At 46.0% G+C, this 18,877-nt stretch overlaps 2 protein-coding genes across 3 annotated transcripts in view; both read left to right on the forward strand.

Moving 5' to 3' along the window:
- Positions 1-18,877, forward strand: part of LOC143839557 (uncharacterized) — a 74,748-nt gene that overhangs the window by 32,994 nt on the left and 22,877 nt on the right. The gene's annotated exons all lie outside the window — the stretch shown is intronic.
- Positions 1,551-17,120, forward strand: LOC143830542 (uncharacterized). The gene is made up of 3 exons (XM_077323616.1): positions 1,551-3,540; positions 3,762-12,801; positions 17,075-17,120. The coding sequence occupies exons 2-3, from the start codon at positions 11,819-11,821 to the stop codon at positions 17,118-17,120; spliced, it is 1,029 nt and encodes a 342-aa protein (XP_077179731.1). The 5' UTR covers positions 1,551-3,540; positions 3,762-11,818.

The following is an 18,877-nucleotide window of genomic DNA, read 5'->3' on the forward strand; positions in this document are numbered from 1 at the left end:
CGGGATCAGGGATCATGGCAACAGCTGTGCCATGGGATCATCAAGAGCTGGACATGACTGAATGGCTGACAACAACATCATCTGGTTTCTCTTGTATCATGTAGTTGGTATAATCAATATTGCTATGATGTGTTATTCTCTATCAGACTCTGGCTGACACTGATGTTAGCATTAATCTGCTTTTGTTCTGTCAGACATAAAGGCAGGGATGTAACTAGACTATTCACAGAGAGGAAATAGAGGAAATACTGATCAAGTTGTTGTGGTTTGTTGACCCCAGGAGTCAAAATAGGGATTCCTAGCCAAGTATGATTCAAATGGTTATATGTTACTTCTAGAGTTCTGGAAAGCAGCTCTTCCTACATAGGCCTTGCTGTTGTCTATCTTCTCTGAAGTACAAACTTCCAGTGCCTTTGCCTTTTTAATGACTTATAGATAGAAATAAGGATACTTAGCATTGTCTGGCTACACAAATGAGCAGCCAAAGTAAATCTATCTATATCTGGGTGATACAATCCCAGTTTTCACCCCCTGACAATAAGCTGATCTTATGACAAGCTGTTGCAGAACAAATTAATATGGTCTCAACCAGGGGTTTGCAGTGTGGTGCCCATGGGCATTGTGTGCCATCTGACACCTTTTGTGGTGCCCACAAATGTTATTTGGAAGTGGATGGGGCCAGGTAGATTTTTTGCCCAGCAAGGCTTCTGATAGACTGTGGGAGGTTTGATTGGCTGCATCTATTATTTTTTTTAATGTTGCTTTGGCAACAGCTGCCACTACACCACAAGAATCTACACTGTGACAATTGTGTTAAATTGTGACAATCATTGTGTGGTTTGGGTCTGCCTCCTATGCTAACCATTTTGTGGCAGCCATTTTGTTGCTACACCTACTGTGGTGTGTCAACATTCCAAATGTGCCTGTGGGTTCCAGACGTTTGGGGAGCCCTGGCCTACACAGTAGTATGTGGTCATGCATGGAGCAAGGATTCTCCTGGCTGGGGAAGAAAGGGCTTCCCCAATAAGGAGAGTTCTTGAGGCTTGCCGGGTTCCTGTGATCCTCTTTTTTAGGTGCCAGGCCAAAACACTTCTGTTTGCCCAGGCTTTTAATTAAGGGCTTGATCTCTTAACTCCATTTTAATGGTGTGCTTTTAGCCTGCAAACTGTTAAATTCATTTTAAGCTGCTTTATGATCTGGCTCTGTTTTTAATGTTGGGTTTTAATTAACAACTTTAAATGTTTCTGATTTAGTTCAGCTTTATTTCGTATGTCTCCTCAGGCAAGTTCCCTGGAGAGTCAGCACTAAAAAAGAAATCTAAATAATAAATAGAAGGCCATTGTTTAAACAAATAGTACCCCTTGCTGCAAGTGAAATAGCTGTGTGCTATGTGGCCATTTTAGCATTCATACCCATAGATGATTGGTCTCTACAAACATACATGTCCTTACTTCTAGAGAGGTAGAGGAGGAGGCAGCTGAAATCTGACGATATTCCCTCCCCAGCATCCCTCCTGAGCCTTCGGGGAGGGCGGTATATAAATCTAAATAAATAAATGTGTGCATGTGGACATTCACATATGTAAAGGGCTCCTTTGATAGAACAACATTTGCCATGGTTGGAAAGCATGAGATGGTAATTAGCCCTATGAATAAAAAGCAGCTGGAGTATTTGAACTGAGTGCCTGTACCTCAGATTCATCTGACAGTATCTGAATTCTCTTTGAAGACTGTGACCCCTTTGTGACCTATAATGGTAAGTGCTATTATTGTCAGGCCGACTGTCCTGTTGCATGACAAACAGATTGCAGATCTGACAGCTTTGGAATTTAGATGCCTATCCTAATAGAGAAGATCAGGCAACAGTCCACCTCCTCTGCTTTACAATCGTTTCAAGCTTTCAAACACAGCGCTGTTGAACATTCAAGTCAATCCGTTGAACAGTCCTAGACTCAAACTTTGTTCTACTGCTTCAGTCCAACGTGGCTACCCACCTGCATGTAAATCCATTGTAACCTCTGATTTGCAGTTAGCCATTTTTTTTGTGTGTGATATTTGAGCCTATTGAAGATTGGGGCTTAAAATGAAAAAGCTAACTTTGGTCCCCATTCTGCATGCCCCTGTATGATTGTCTTTATTATATTGGCCGAAATGTAGGTGTCTCAAAAACTGCTGGGGGGTGGGGGAGAAACATACACGTGCAGTGTTGAACACAATTTGGGTAAGCAGACTGCAGCAGAGGAGAGGAACGGCCACCTTTGCCATTGCACACAGACAGCCCTTTGTCCTCTCTCTGCCTATATCTCAGTAGTAACCCTTATATGATACTTCAGCCCATACCTGATTACAATCTGTTGGAAACCATGCCAGCAAAAACCTCCAAGCCATTCTGCATTGCTGTTGGTTCACTGGCCCATTCAACCCAATGCTTTCTGAAACAAGGCTTTCACAACCTCTCTTGACAGCCTCTGGAATTGCTCCAGACAACTGGAGCCATAACTAAAGGAAAAAACGTGCAACCGAGCCCTGTAAGGAAGTGTGGGGGGCAAGGGCTGGTAGGAAGAACCAAACTGGCATATATAGGTTGATAGTCCAAGTATATGCACATATCTATTCGAGCACAAGCTGACCCGAATTTTAGCTGAGGTACCTAATTTTACCACAATATCAACAATAACAGGTAAGTGGGACCCTCACTCAAGTATACGCCTGGGGGGGCATTTTCAGCATAGAAAAATGTGCTGAAAAAGTAGGCTTATATGTGAGTATATACAGCACTTCAGGAGGTAGCTCCCTTTCCCTCTGTGTGCTCCTCCATAAAGAAGGGCAAGGCAGGTATGCACAGCTCTGCGGTATCCCATCAGTTGTGTTCATTGGTCTGTTGACTGGTTTGTTTGCCATTTGTGAGTCTGAGCTGACTGCACAAGCACCATAGGCATGTAACTCTCCCTGGCTTGCTCTAGTTTGCCATGTGGTGAGATGTGGGTGCATCCCCATTCAGCAGAAGTGTCTGTAGGACCGTTTACGCCAGGGGTAGTCAAACTGCAGCCCTCCAGATGTCCATGGACTACAATTCCCATGAGCCCCTGCCAGCACTGGAGGTTTCATGCCAGACTGCAGGCTGGAGATTTAGTTGTGGCAGGTTGCCCCACCTCTTCCTGTACCCACATGGGGGAACATTTGGCCTGGTGCACCTTATCCGATCTGCGCTCCTGCATGTGTGCTGGGGCACTGAAGTTCCCAGTGCGTAAACGGTCTAGCTGTGGCATGCCTCACAATAGCCACTTTGTGTTGTGGCCTGATCTCATCTATCCACCATGCTGCAGCTGTTCTCATTCCCTTACGTAGGCGTTAACACAGCACACGTTGTGTGCCAGACACAATAATTAAGAAAGAAGTAGCAGGCACAAGCAATTTCCTTTGTGTCCTTGAATAGGGCACAGGAATAGGGATATTTTGTATTCTTTCCCAACAACTGACATTTGTGGCAAAGAGGCTTCACTGGTAGCTGCTGAAGCCACATGGAAGTATGCTGCTAATGGTAGGAGACTCCTCTCTTGCTATCTTGTTGTAGTACTTCTGAGTTATCTTGTGGCTGCTTGGTATTAATATCTCAAGGGGTAGTAATCCAGATTTCCCTGGATTTAAGACTTATTGGAAATTCAGTTGTACAAACAGGGGATCTTCAAGGACTTATCCGGGAGGGGATCTCATTTTCCCCTCCCCCACTTCCTGCTTTCTCTTTCTTGAAAACCCTTATAGCTTCTTATTGCTGTGGAACATCTACTGGTGCAGTCTCCCAAACAGAAGTCTACAGACGTGACATCGATAGAGTCCTGCCCTCAGGGGCCATGCCACTGTATGGACAGCAGCAGGAGCACCAGAGCAGTGAGGCGCACTCAATGCTCCTTCATCATCGCCACCACCAGTCTTCCGAGGCTGCTCACGCCCTCCGGAGGGTGAGGGCAGCCACAGGAGACTGGGGTGGGGGCGGGGCCAGCACAGCAACACACATCGTTATATGTTGCTGGGCTGGCCTTGCCTCCACTATTCCTCTGAGGCCGCCCCCGCCTTCTGGAGACTGGCAGGGCAGGGCCTGCCCAGCCAGCAGGTAAGGAGGGGGGAGGGGGGTAGGAGGGAGGGAGCAGAGAACAAGGATACTCGCCCCTTATGTAGATGTTCCACATAAAGGCAAGAAACCTTGCTGGTGGTTTTTTTTTTTCTTTCCTCCTTCTCATCTTCCAACCCACCAGCTGTATTAGCCCTTCTGTCCCACCTTCCCTCACCTGGTAGCCTCTACCTGTTGCCAGTGTTGGCTGCTTTGTCATACCCAGTGGCATGGTCAGGATTTGCAGGGGGCACTTCATTTTCCCATTGTATGGCAGTGTGGAATTTGAACCTGGGTCTTCCAGTTTCTAGTTTGACACTCTCATCACTATACTACACTGACTGTGGTGACTTAAACTAGCGATCCCCAACCTGTGGGCTGCGGACCACATGTGGTCCGTCGACTAATTGGAGGTGGGCCACGAAGGACGCCTTCTCCCCCCCCCCCCCCGGCCCTTTACTTCATCCCCCCCGGCCCGACACACTTTGGGTGTCATTATCTCCCATCACTCCCAGATGGGACTATCTTGTTGCAGAGAAACAAGCTCAGGGTTCCCATTGATTTGTCATTGTCATGAGTTAAAATTTCCATGAAAATAAAATATTCCTTATGTTCATTGTTGTGGCATGTCTGTATCTTATTTTGAAGGGATGTTTAAACATTACCATAGCGACCAGAGAGAGTGTTAGGGCAGTGGTTGAGAGTAGAGGAGTAGACTACCCCCCCCACCGGGCCTCAGTAAATTTGTCAAGCGTTGAGTGGTCCCCAGTGATAAAAAGATTGGGGACCACTGACTTAAACCACATCCTCTCTGACAAGCATCCATTGATTTGGTCACATTGAGAGTTATTTGTTGTTTGGTTTTCAGATTTCTAATCCTCCCCCCTCCTAAAGATTCTCATAGGGCAGTGTACATCCATTCCATAACATAAATAAAGCCTGACTGGGGTGGGAGGAATTGGGACTGCCTGCCTACCTGATTGGCCATCTGTCCAACGAACAGCCAATCAGGTAGGCTGTTGCGCCCCTGGCTGCATTCCCCTCCAACGTCTTCCACATGGAAAGAAGGTTTTCTTTTTCTTTCCTCCTTCTCATCCACCAACCCGTCAGCTGTATTAGCCCTTCTGTCCTACCTTCCCACCACATGGAAGAAGTGCCAGCCTGCTCTACTGGACTGACTGGGAAAGATAAGCCAGCCAGTGAGTGGGAGCTAGGAGGGAAGGGGGAGGGCCTGGGACTGCAGTACACATAGAATCTAGATAAAACACTAAAACTCTGTTGAAACCAATTTACTTTTGTCCTCCTGTCTTGCTTTGCTCTAAACATAACTTCCTAATGAGCCAAATGAACAAGCTCAGATGTATCTGAGAAAGGCCTGGCTAAGAAGGAGGGTAAAATCCAGCAGAAACCTCTGGAGTGGGGGTAGGCAGCGGGCCCAGAAGATTGAAGGTTGCCTATTCACAACATGCCAGCCAACCCCAGGCACAAATAATGGCATACTGTGGTGGGCAAACCAGAACTGGTTGTCAAATGGCCTGAGTGATATATGCTAATAACTGCCTTGATCCCTATTCCACAGATGTCTGTCCAGAGTTCCTCCTTCCCTATTATACTTTTCTAAAGTCTCTGCCTTCTGTATCAGTTGTCCTCCACATCAGACAGATGTTTTCTTTTGACTGATGGGTCTTATATGCTGCTTTTCTCTACCCAAAGGAGTCTCAAAGCAACTTACAATCCCCTTCCCTTTCCTCTCCCCACAACAGACACCCTGTGAGGTGGGTGAAGCTGAGAGAGCCCTGATATTGCTGCTTGGTCACAACAGTTTTATCAGTGCCGTGGCGAGCCCAAGGTCACCCAGCTGGCTGCATGTGGGGGAGCGCAGAATCGAACCTGGCATGCCAGATTAGATGTCCGCACTCCTAACCACTACCTGGCAAAACCTAAAGGAAGGACCTCTTGATCTCTTGCAATCAAAAAGTTAGTGAAAAAAATATGGAAAGGTTTTGTGGAGAAAATATGTGGTAGACATGAAGAAAGTAAAGGCAGGTATCAGTACAATAACTGGTAGCCAAGAGGCCTAAGAAAGGAATCACCTTTTGATGGGTCAGGAATCCCTTCCTCACAGTTTTGTGCTTCTGATGCTATCCCATTTCCCCCTTGCCCTTCATCCATGAAGCTCAAGGCAGTGCGTGTAGTGTCCATATGAACACATATGAATCTGCACCATGTTGAATCAGACCATCAGGATCACTATTGGCCACTCAGTTTGGCGGTGGCTCTCCAGGGTCTCCATGTCACCTGCCACCTGGTTCTTTTAACTGGAGAAGATGCTGGGGATTGAACCTGGGATCTTGTGCATGCAGGGCCAGTGCTCTTCTGCTGAGCCACAGCCCACCCCTGTACCTCTAGTTTTTCCTCGCAGCAACTGTGTCAGATTGGGCTGAGGGTGTCTGGCTAGCCCAGAGTCCCACGGTGAGCTTTACAAGGCTTTTGCCTGGTCTGAAAACTTGTGAGCCCTGTTCAAAGTTTCTCGTAGCATAAAACTGAGGGGAAAACCTGACCGCTTTTATTATGGGTCTACTAGAAAATGGTCTTAGCCTTAAATTCTGATGAAGAAAGGGCAGTCTTGAATCACTGCAGTTTTCCATTAAATTCCAAGGCAGAGTGAAAAGCAGCTGTGTTGGGAAAAGGCAGAAAAATGGAACCCGTGGGAGGATTTCATAGGCTGAAGGTTTTCTTCTTTGATATTTAACTCTCTCTAGCTATACCCATTATCCTTTTTTAATGCAAACCACTCTATGTTAGGGAAGGGTTTTTCTTTGTATAACTTTCTCTGCCAGAAAGGAGCAATTACCAGCTGAAGTGCAAATCACAAGCCACTTGTTTCCACTGAAGTTTATGTAACTGTTCTGCAGAGGTAACGCCTGCTAACATTTACAAATTTGGATGAGAATGAGATGGCAGTCTTCCCTCTACTGATACTTCAAACTTTTTTGGTGTTTTGTGAATTCTATACAGCATGTATTTCTGAATGGGTAGACAGGGAAGTCTTGGGGTCTTAGAACCGAGGCCTGAATGGTACTAAGAGGTCTCTTAGTCCTTGTAATACTTTATCCAATTTGACGCTTGGCTGGCTCCAGTGAGATCAGTTGGGCTGTGTCTGTTGATTAACCAGGACATAAAATCTTCTAGGATTTTGTGTTTTACTCTAGTAGATCAAGTTTTTCTAGTTCAAAGTCTGTAGTTTACAGAGCATCCAGTTGGAAAAATATTTGATTTAGTTTAATCCAGGGGGGTCCGGAGGCTGCGTTGTACCTGTGGGCATTTGTGGGTCTGTGGATGTGAAAATAATGGGTACCAATATCAAATGGTTGCTATGGTGATGAGACTGGCCAGAAGATATCAGGAGGTCCTAAGCTAAATGCCATTCTATGATGGCAGCAGCTGCTTCTTAGTGAGTTCTTCTGCAGGTGCAAAGGTGATGCCTCCTGATTTTTTTTTTTGAAGCATCCCCTGCTCTGGTGATGTGGAACAAAGCCCTTTGCTCTGGTAAAGAGCATTGTTTTTTCAATTTCTAAAGAAAGAGGATTTTCTCCCTCTATGGCCACAGTGTGTTAGTATGAATTTGGCTAAAGCTCACAGCTGTGATACATCTGCCCAGGATAAACTCACAACTCTCTTAGTCAGGCTCTGGTCATGAGTGACCCTAAGCTCCTCAGCTCTTTCTCTCTCTCTTGTTCCTTCCAAGGCTATTTAGCTTTATCTTTAAGACTCAAACATGCAGGTGCTGGGAAGTACATCAGTAGATGCTATGGTACCTCAGGGCAACACACTGGAAATTCCTGGTCTAGCTTGTTCTGTTTGTCCAAACCTTTATCTCATATATAAATTTGGGGTTGGTTTAAATCTTGCTTGGAAGGTTTTTGTAATAAAAAGATAGACTATTCCAGAAAGAGCACAACAAGTTATGAAAAATCTTAACTGCCTTTCCTTAATCTGAGAGGTAGGGAATATTATTTTTGATGAACCGGCAGAATATTTCTAGCAGACATTATACAGTTCCTGCTGCTTTAGATCTATGTACTAGGCCCTCATGCAGCTGCTATGGTAGCAGGTGTAAAGGCACCAAGCAGCTTGAGCTCTCATGTGGCCAGGAAAGCCTGTGGGAACCAGTTAAAAGGGTGCAGATGTAAAATAGTCAGTTAGTGGTATTCATGTACTTCATTTAGAAGCAAGAAAAAATGGAGTCTGTATAATAGAACTGAGGTTGCTACTACTTTGGAGTAAGGATTCTATCTGGTTTTTTTATTGTTTAAGTGGCAGTTTGACTAGCAGAAATTTGAGACATGAAATTTTTCCATGCCAGGAGGGCCATTCACTTTTTACGTACCTGTTAAAGATACAGGAGCCTTGCCAGAAAAAAATGGCCAGTCCCATACTGCATCTGCTATCTCTGATTAGCTTAAACTTGTACTTGGGGTCCACCTTGGTAAATTCTGTTTGCGTTGCGCCCTTAGCCTGAATGCCTAACCCACATCTAAATATAGGACTGTATCTATTACATCACGTTTGAACTGCTGCTCTTTGCATGCTATCTCTGTTGGACATATTTGCTACACAGTCTCTCTTCTCTTAGCTCACAGGTCTAAGAGTGCTCTAGAGAGGATAAGCTACCTCAGAATGTCTCCTTGGGGTTGCTAGGCAGCTGCAGGCTTTCATTACTACTCATCTGTAATGTAAAATTCAGCTTGGATACTGAACCCGTATTAAGGGAAAGGGATGCAAGGGATACTTGATCAATGCCTTTCTTTATGTATTTGGGTTCAGCCCAATAAAGTTATGTCTTGTGGAAGATCAGCAAGTCATTTGGGTAGTGAAAAACGACATCTGTTTGTTTCAAGATGCAAAATTGTTGTTGACTTCCAATACATTAAGGCTGACTTCCTGACACCTCACAGTGGAAATGAATGGCTGCAGCATCAGCTGCTCCTGGTTATCCTCCAGGTTGAGTAGAAACAAGAAGGTAATGCAGTTTCAGAGGGGAAAGCCTGCTCTGATGACAGATTTATGATCTAGCCTCACAGACCTCAGAAAAGTCCCTGCTAAATAAAGCACAGTCCTCCGTTTGCTTCCATGACACCAACTATACATAATTCCATAAGATTTTATCTAAATAAATTATGCATAGAATTGTTGCTCTAGGTTTGTTTGTTCCTCCTGGAATTCCTCTCATCTGGCTGTGTCCTGATACCCTAGCATGGACTTAGGAAAAGCAGAGTTGATTTTTATACCTTCACTACTCAAAGGAGGCTCAAAGCAGCTTACAATCGAGCTCTTCCTTTCCCTACCACAGACGCCCTGGGAAGTAGGTGAGGTTTAGAGAGATTTGAGAGAACCTGCCCTGTGAAAACAGCTCTAACAGGATTGTGACTAGCCTAAGGTCACCCAGCTGGCTGCATGTGGAGGAATGGGGAATCAAATTAGAAGTTGCTCTCAGATTAGAAGTTGCCGCTCTTAATCACCAAGCTGACCTAGACGAAAGGCAGCAAGAATTTTAACAAGAATCTTAACCAATGTTTAAGCACTGCAAACTGACCCTGCAGTTTTTGGTGTTGGCCAGGTGGCATAAATGGAGATGGAAAGACAGCATCATTAGTATTGAGCCAAAATGGGAACTTTTAGGGTCTCGCTACGCAGATTCAACTTGGGTTTCTTGCAGCTGCATAGAAACTGGGGAATGGCTTTTAAAACTATAAAACTATATTTGAGAGCCAGCTTGGTGTAGTGGTTAGAAGTGCAGACTTCTAATCTGGTAAGCCAGGTTTGATTCCCCGCATGCAGCCAGCTCGGAGACCTTGGGCTCGCCACAGCACTGATAGAGCTGTTCTGACTGAGCAGTAATATCAGGGCTCTCTCAGCCTCACCCACCTCACAGGCTGTCTGTTGTGGGTAGAGGAAGGGGATTGTAAGCCATTTTGAGACTTCTCCTGGTAGAGGAAAGCAGCATATAAAAACTAACTCTTCTTCTATAAAGGAGAGCCCAAATGGCCTTGGAATGCTGCTATGTACAGAAGAAAGGCCCCTGCTCCTCTCCCAAGCTATTTTTCTATGTGTGGGTAAGGGTAAATGATTTCCTTATTTTTGCTGCTCCATGTGCACAACATACTCCATATGGAGCAGCAAAAATGGGGAAATAATTTTATCCAGTGCAGCTTCTGTGCAGGAAAATAGCTTGGGGTAGATGCCCTTTCCTCCCACAGCAGTGTTCAGAAACTGCTTTTAAGAGCCCCATTACCCAGTATGACGGCCCCCATCCACTTCTGTTCCTTAGAAACAAGATTTTCCCTCCATTTTTTCTTTCTCTTCTTTGACTGAGCTACCCTAGTTATCTGTATTTCCCTTTCCTGAAAAATTCTGGCTACCCCCATCACAGTATACTATTTTGGCTGTTTGTTCAGGCCAGGAACCTGGTGGAAAGAATGGGAATTCCCTTTAATGGTACTCAAGACAAGTTAACAAAGACTATTTCTGTGTGAAGGGTAAAATTTGCGTGGCCTCCTGCTTGAAAATGTGGGATGGTAAACCTCACATTTGCAGCCCTCCTCCCAGTAGACCCTTCCCGTGTTTGCCCTCTGCCCCATTGCGGCTTTTTGTCTCCCAATGAGGCTGCGAGGGAAAACAAGCCGAACATCTCTCCCCCTATAGCACAGCAGTTCTCTCATGGACTGAAACTTTCTTCCCCCTGCTTTTTGAGATTTGTGTACTTTGGGACTTTATTTATGTCTGGGTAAATTTCTGAGATGCTGAACATGGTCTATAGAGCCCAAAAAGTCATTTTGTGTAAATGGTTGGCTTAAAAACAAAGTGGTCAGACCCCTTTATGATCGGGAGTAGGATGCTCAATCACCCCCCCCCCCTTCCCACTTCATTTCCCACCTCCAAAAAACACAAACTGGACTGTTTTCGCCTGTCTGAATTGTGAGAAGGCTGGACATGGTAACTGAAGCATAAGAAGGCGTTTTGTATAAATAGTTGGCTTAAAAACAAAGTGCTCAGACACCTGTATGATTGGGAGAAGGATGCTTGATCACCTGCCCCCCCTTTCCCAGCTTACTTCCCACCTCCAGAAAACAGAAATGGGACTGATCCCAAAAAGCCTATGGACATTTTGCAGACGATTTTATTTTACTTACTAGCAATCAAGCCCGCTGCAGCTAAATGCAGCGGGCGCTAGACCACGGAGACCTCGGCATTCGCACGGAGCGCGGCTGCCGGGGCTCCGTTTGTTAGTGGGCTGATTTTTAAACAGAGGCTGGATAGATATCTGTCAGAGAGGCTGATTGAAGAGAGACAGTCAAGTCACTATCAACTCACAGGTAAAGTCCCTCAGGGAGCAGTCCTCTCTCCATCCTATTTAACATCTATGCACCCTCTCGCCAAACTGGTATAGAGGCTTGGGCTAGGGTGCCACCAATATGTTGATGACAACCATCTCTTCCTCCTAATGGATGGTTGCCCTGACTCACCCCTAGAATGTTTAACCAGATGCTTGGAAGCAGTGACAAGATAGCTCAGGCAGAGTCATCTGAAGCTCAACCCTTCAAAGATGAAGGTCCTCTGGCTAGGTAGGGAGAGACCAATCAAGTAAGCCTGATTGCTCAACCTAGACAGAATACAACTATCAGTGACCCTCTACACTAGAAACTTGAGCATGATCCTGGACACCTCCCTCTCTATGGAGGCTCAGATCATGAGAGTAGTGAGGCTGGCGTTCTACCACCTTTGCCAAGCCAAACTACCTTTGCCAAGCTATGAGATGGCGGTGAAGTCAGTAAAACACAATTTTTACTCGGCTACTATCGCATCTGCAGACTCACGCCCAGCTCAATTGTTTAAGGTAGTTCGATCCCTCACTGCCCTGATTGAAGGGCAACAAAACAGTAGCCAATTGGACATCAGCTGCGAGGCATTTGCGAGTCATTTTGCGGACAAAATCTCGACACTCCGCCACGACCTCCCTCCAACCTTAGATACAAAAAGTGAACTAGAGGCCCCTTGGCCATCTTTGGAGAAAACTATGAGTAACTTCAGACGACTCACGCTGACCGAAGTGGACAGGATTCTAGCGACAACAAGACCAACTACATGCCCACTAGATCCTTGCCCATCCTGGCTCTTGAAAACAGCTAGCATAAAGATAATGGGCCCCCTCCAGGAGATAATAAACCTATCTCTAACAACAGGAGAATTCCCGGAGGGTTTGAAAGAGGCTGTGGTACGTCCACTGTTGAAAAAAACATCTCTAAACCCACAAGAGCCTAACAACTACAGGCCCGTGTCTCACTTAGCGTTTCTGGGCAAGATGATAGAAAGGGCAGTCGCAAACCAACTGACAGAATACCTGGAAGAAGCTTCGGTCCTAGACCCATCCCAGTCTGGCTTCCGGCCTGGCCATGGGGTAGAGACAGCGCTAGTCGCCCTGACGGACGACCTCCGTCGCCAGTTGGATCGAGGCGGGTCGGCACTGCTGATATTATTAGACCTCTCAGCAGCGTTCGACACAGTCGATCACGAGCTTCTAGCTCGCCGCCTCATCGATGCTGGAATACAAGGGACAGCCCTTCAATGGCTGATCTCCTTCCTCCAGGATCGTGGAAAGAGGGTTGCAATAGGAGAGAAAACATCAGGCCGCCGGCAACTTACTTGTGGAGTCCCACAAGGAGCGGTCCTCTCTCCTATCCTATTCAACATCTTCATGCGCCCTCTCGCACAGCTGGTACGGATGTTTGGGCTGGGTTGCCATCAATATGCAGATGACACCCAGCTCTTCCTCCTGATGGATGGCCGCCCTGACTCTCCCCCAGAAGCATTAGCCAGCTGCCTGGAAGCAGTTACGAGATGGCTCAAGCAGAGTCGTCTGAAGCTCAATCCTTCAAAGACGGAGGTCCTGTGGCTAGGTAGGAAGGGCCCATGCGAGGAAGCGCGTCTGCCTACCCTGGATGGCGTGCAGCTCTCTACGGCTCACTCTGCCAGGAACCTAGGCGTGATTCTGGACGCCTCCCTGACAATGGAGGCCCAGATCACAAAGGTAGCGCGGCTGGCATTCTACCATCTCCGCCAAGCCAAACTACTAGCGCCCTACCTGGCCCCGGAACACCTAGCCACAGTGATCCATGCGACGGTCACCTCTAGACTGGACTTTTGTAACTCGCTCTACGCAGGCCTGCCCTTAGCCCTGAATTACCTTCAAGGCCATACGCGGTCAGGGCCCAGTGTACCTGAGGGACCGCCTCCCCGCCTATGCCCCCAAAAGAGCTCTGCGCTCTACTGCCTCCAATCAGCTAAGGATCCCTGGCCCTAAAGAAGTCCGTCTGGTCTCGACCAGGGCCAGAGCATTCTCTGTTCTGGCCCCTACCTGGTGGAACGAGCTCCCAGAGGAGATCAGGGCCCTGACGGAGCTTAAACAGTTCCGCAGGGCCTGCAAAAAGGAGCTCCTCCACCAGGCATTTGGCCGAGACCAGATGTAATCTACAGCGACCAAGGGCCCCTGCTCCCCCCCCCCAGAATTCAATCAATAAGCCACCCCCCTCAGAATCCCATCAACAAGCCCTGGACCTGTTTGTGTTATGATTGTTTATTGTTATACTGTGTTGTGTTTGGTTGCAATTGTTGGCTATTGGTGTACATGTTCTACAGACTGTTTTATGTATGGTTCTCTGTTATAATGTAAACCGCCCTGAGCCTCCGGGGAGGGCGGTATAAAAGTATGATAAATAAATAAACAAATAAATAAATAAATAAATAAACTACTAGCGTCCTACTTGGCTCCGGAACACCTAGCCACAGTGATCCATGTGACGGCCACCTCTAGACTGGATTTCTGTAACTCGCTGTAATCAGGCCTACTCTTATCCGGAAACTACAGCTCGTCCAGAATGCAGTATCCAGGGTCCTCACAGGAACACTCTGAAGGACACACATCTGGCCCACGATCCAACAACTGCACTGGCTATCATTTCAATTCCAGATCTGACTTTAAGGTTTTGGTAATCATCTTTAAGGCCATACACAGTCTGAGCCTAGTATACCTGAGGGACCGCCTCATTGGCTACATCTCTCAAAGAGCCCTATGCTTTACCATCTCCAACTGGCTCTTGGAGATTGTGCAACTAAGTTGGGCGCTTCGGTGTCCGAAGTGGCTGTTCCACGTTCAAGCAGCCAGCACTGCGGTGCGTGGGGGGGGGGAGGTGCCGGTAGTAGGCACACAACCCTACTAGTGATCCCTGGCCCCAAGGAAGCTCACTTGACCTGAACTAGAGCCAAAGCTTTCTGTGTCCTGGCTCTCACCTGGTGGAATAAGCTCCCAGAGGACATCAGAGCCCTGCTGGAGCTAGAATAGTTCTCTAGGACCTGCAAAAGAGAGCTCTTCCGGTAGGCGTTTGGTTGATGTTGATTGAACCAAAGTCTACTGGGTCCCCCAGAGCCCCATTCCATGAAATAAACATCCTGAACTGACGGATCTTGGGATTGTTAACATGATAATATTGTTCAACCATTTACTGAACATATTAGAACCACTGTTATCTCTGTTATCACTGTTATTACTGTTGTTTATTTGATGTTATTAGTGAGTTATGCTGTATTTTTCCATGTTCTCCCATATTGCACATAAACTTCCCTGAGCCACAGGGGACGGCAGTATATAAATATAATAAATAAACAAACACATTAATATTAACATATCCCACCAGAATTGTATCATAATCAGAATTGAATCCCTCTGTAGCAGCAGTGCAACAAGTTCTGATCGTCCACGTATAGCAGCTACCGGCTGACTGCCTCTGTGAAGATAAAAGTTGCCCACTGCACCAATGTGCTCAAAATCCTGTTTCAACTATTATTGTAGGGGGTGCTGATCTCAAGAGTAAGTGGGAATTACAAGCAGGGTTAGATCTGTTTTTGAGCCCGGCTGCTTGTAAAGAGTACAGGGTCACTATTTGCGGTTTTATTGTATTACTCTTCTGAATGTTCTCTTGGATGGTTGCAAAGAAGGTGCAGATGTGCCTCGTTGTTCACAATTCATCCTGGTGCTGCAAGGGGAGCTGAAATATAAGGTTTGTTTTTAAAATATCAGTCCATAGGAGTGTTTGGTGATGACTGAGATCTCACTGAAATTGAAACTGAAACATAGGCTTGGATCTCAACTGTTGCTTCCGATGACTGAGCCTTGGCCACCTGTATTCAGAGGAAGTGGGGTAGCCACCCACTTGTTGCACTTGCAGTCCCTGCTTCCACATAATTGAGGAGCAGTGCTAACCTATGAACTGTCACAGCTATAGAAGCAGGAACAGTGCTGCTGCTGAGGGAGAGAAATGGGGCAGGAGGGTAATACTTCTGGATCTCTGGTCACCCGGGAAGATCATGGAGCTGGGCAAATCATGCCGTGTACTTTCATGCGATGCTCAGATGGGGGGAAAGATGCTCAAGAGGCATCTTTATCTGATGAGGACTGATGGCAGAGAGACTACAATTAAAATGAGACAGTAGAGAGGCCCTAGCCTATGGTGATGCTTGGCAGCCTTGACATTAGCCAAATTGAACCTTTTCTTCTGATGGGCTGGGGCTGTTGTCTCAGATCTAAGTGGAAAAGGCAGCCAGATCAGGCAATGAAGATGAAGAAGAAGAAGAAGAGTTGGTTCTTATATGCCGCTTTTCCCTACCTGAAGGAGGCTCAAAGCGGCTTACAGTCGCCTTCCCATTCCTCTCCCCACAACAGACACCCTGTGGGGTGGGTGAGGCTGAGAGAGCCCTGATATCACTGCTCGGTCAGAACAGTTTTATCAGTGCAATGGCGAGCCCAAGGTCATCCAGCTGGCTGCATGTGGGAGAGTGCAGAATCGAACCCGGCATGCCAGATTAGAAGACCGCACTCCTAACCACTACACCAAACTGACTCTCTCCGTAGCCTTAGCAGCTGGCACTGAAAACCAAAGTTCAGAAAAAGAGCAACTGGGAGGAAATACCCAAATTAATGTATTTGATTTACACAATGGGCAAGTTTGCGTGCCAGGAATGGTGGTGGGGTTTGCTATATATATTGCCAGCCTGGATGGTGTGCATTCCACATCTGCAGTTAAGAATCTTAGAAGAAGACAAATGGATATTACCTCCTTTCTCTCTCACCCATCACTGTTGCTACCTTCAGTTTCTAGTCACAGAATTCCATTCAAGGCTGAGAGAGGACCCTAGCCACTTAAAGCAGCAGTGTTGTACTCTCAGATTTGCCCCGTTCACAGTTGCCAGGCATGGGTAGTTTTGTGGCAAACGTATTAAAAAGTTATAAGGTTTGATGACCTTTCATCCAACTCTTTCTCTTTTTCCAGGGAATCTCACAGAGCTATCATGGGGGGGGGGGATGTCGGTTGAATGGCTTTTAAAAGCTTGCCCAATAAATACCATTCTGTTAATACCTTTCTTGCAGCAGGGCTGGGAACAAAGCCCAAATTTGTTCTCTGGGAATTCTCAAGAAACTGCATTCCATGTGGGTTGAAGCAGTTGTCTTCCCACGCTGGTGAATCTTTATGTGTCTAAAGTGCCATCAAGTCATAGCCAATTTATGGTGACCCATATAGCGTTTTCAAGGCAAGAGGCATTCGGAGGTGGATTGCCACTGCCTGCCTCTATAGCAACCCTGGACTTCCTTGGTGGTCTCCCATCCATGTACTAACCAGGGCAAACCCTTCTTAGCTCCCAAGCTCCGATGAGATCAGGTGACTCTTTACTCCCATTCTTTTTAGAACTCAGCACTTTGGGGATGAGTACTTTTGATTTCAAGTTGGAAGTCCATGTCCATGTCAGCTTTGCTCCCTGTGCCCTTTGAGAGCAGCCTGGTCTTCAAGAAACAGTAGGTGAAGTTCTCTGAGGTCCTTTGATCCCATCATGATGTGATGTGCCTTTTTGTATGCAGATCAAATGGCCTATCAAAACTGACAACCCAACTCTTAGCGGGATGAATTCAAAGTAGGGATTTTTGAGAAGTTTTTAGTTTTTAGAGAGCCAGTTTGGTGTAGTGGTTAGGAGTGTGGACTTCTAATCTGGCGAGCTGGGTTCGATTCTGCACTCCCCCACATGCAGCCAGCTGGGTGACCTTGGGCTCGCCACGGCACTGATAAAACTGTTCTGACCGAGCAGTGATATCAGGGCTCTCTCAGCCTCACCCACCTCACAGGGTGTCTGTTGTGGGGAGAGGAAAGGGAAGGCAACTGTAAGCCACTTTGAGCGGAAGAATATACACTACTAATAATAACTTTATTTTTATATCCCACCCATCCATTTGGCTCAGGACAAGAAAAAATACACAAAATACTGCTCTAGGATAGATGCAAAGAGTTAAGACTGTCAGTTCTGTTGCCCCGCTCTTCACTGTTTTATACAGCCAGCAAATTATGGTGTTAAAATCCTTCATATAATTTCGAAACTACATTTCAGACACAAACAGACCTCATCCTAGATACAGAGACTGATGATAGCATAATTTGCAACAACCTGGCAAGCAGAAATTTAGTAATCCATCCTTTTCTTAGCTTGGAGACAAGTGATTACTGGAGGGGGGGGGTTGTCACCTGCTAAATTTCCACTTATCAGATTGCTATTAAAGACAAAGGAACAGTGACAGTTAAAAAGTTGACTAGCTAATGAAGAATATGAAAACTGCCATCAAGAATGTTGGTGCCAAAGATAAGGTATGTTTGAAGTATCAGTTCAAAATAATTTTTAGCATGATGACTACTCCTGTGCTCCCACCTTGCCCCGAATCTTAAGAATAGGAATCAAGAGTTTCTCAGTCACCCTTATGTTTGCAGAACAGGTGAGGTGTGTTCCATCTTTCTTCATTTCTTTTTTTAATGAAATACTAGAATTCTCATGGCCCAAGGGATTTGTTGGAAGCTGGCAAATCTGGAGTGCAGAGCTACAGAGCATACTTAGAATATCTTCATAATGGTAGCAATGTGTTAAGTCATTTAATTTAATTTAAGTCATCCTGACGTCCTTTTTTTCAAGAACATATTTCTTACTGGATCAGATGAAGGACCATTTAGTCCAGTAGATAGGTAGGCGGCTGAAAAGAAACTGATTTAATGGTTCACTGCTAGGATTTGATCTGCCTCCTACCCTTTTTGCTTTGAAGGCACGTGTTCACATAATTAAAGTACAATGCCTGTGCAAATTGACAGACAAGAGTCCCATATGATTAGTTAGTATATTTGGTCTAAGTGATGATCTTTTCTAGAATATTGTCTGGGTTTTAAAAAGGGCTATTTTGTTCCTGATATATATCCATTTTGTTAACCACTTCCGCACGTGGGGCAAAATCACGTGATGTCTCCTACCCGCAGATGTGTGATAATAAATTCAGCCATTTATTTCCTCCACACTCTGCCATGGCACCTCATGTTTTCCCCTTCTCACTGGTGGTGAAAAGGGTACTAGTAAGGCTCCTCAGACTGTCAATCAATGGAGGTAACCAATCAGGTGTTTGTGTGCCTCCAAATTTCCTCTGAGCATGAATTTTTTTTAAAAATTGAAAGCAATACGTGGCAATGAATATGCATTGCCACGCAAGACAAAGGACAAAAAATAAATTCAGCAGGGTGAGGGAGGCAGATTCCCACCCCTGCAGTAGTTCTACCACCTGTTCTGAAGCATGGGTGCTATTGCTGCTACCTCCCCCCCCCCCAAACGCACACACATGATTCCCTGCAAGAGGAAT

The sequence above is a fragment of the Paroedura picta genome, chromosome 1, assembly GCF_049243985.1.
Source record: "Paroedura picta isolate Pp20150507F chromosome 1, Ppicta_v3.0, whole genome shotgun sequence".
NCBI lineage: Eukaryota > Metazoa > Chordata > Lepidosauria > Squamata > Gekkonidae > Paroedura > Paroedura picta.

What these genes read in the sequence shown, in the direction of transcription:
- LOC143830542 (XM_077323616.1), top strand. Translation starts at nt 11,819, where the DNA reads ATGATCCTGGACACCTCCCTCTCTATGGAGGCTCAGATCATGAGAGTA. An exon ending in GAGAAAACATCAGGCCGCCG is followed by an intron (nt 12,802 to 17,074) that starts GCAACTTACTTG and finishes TTTTGTATGCAG; the next exon opens with ATCAAATGGCCTATCAAAAC.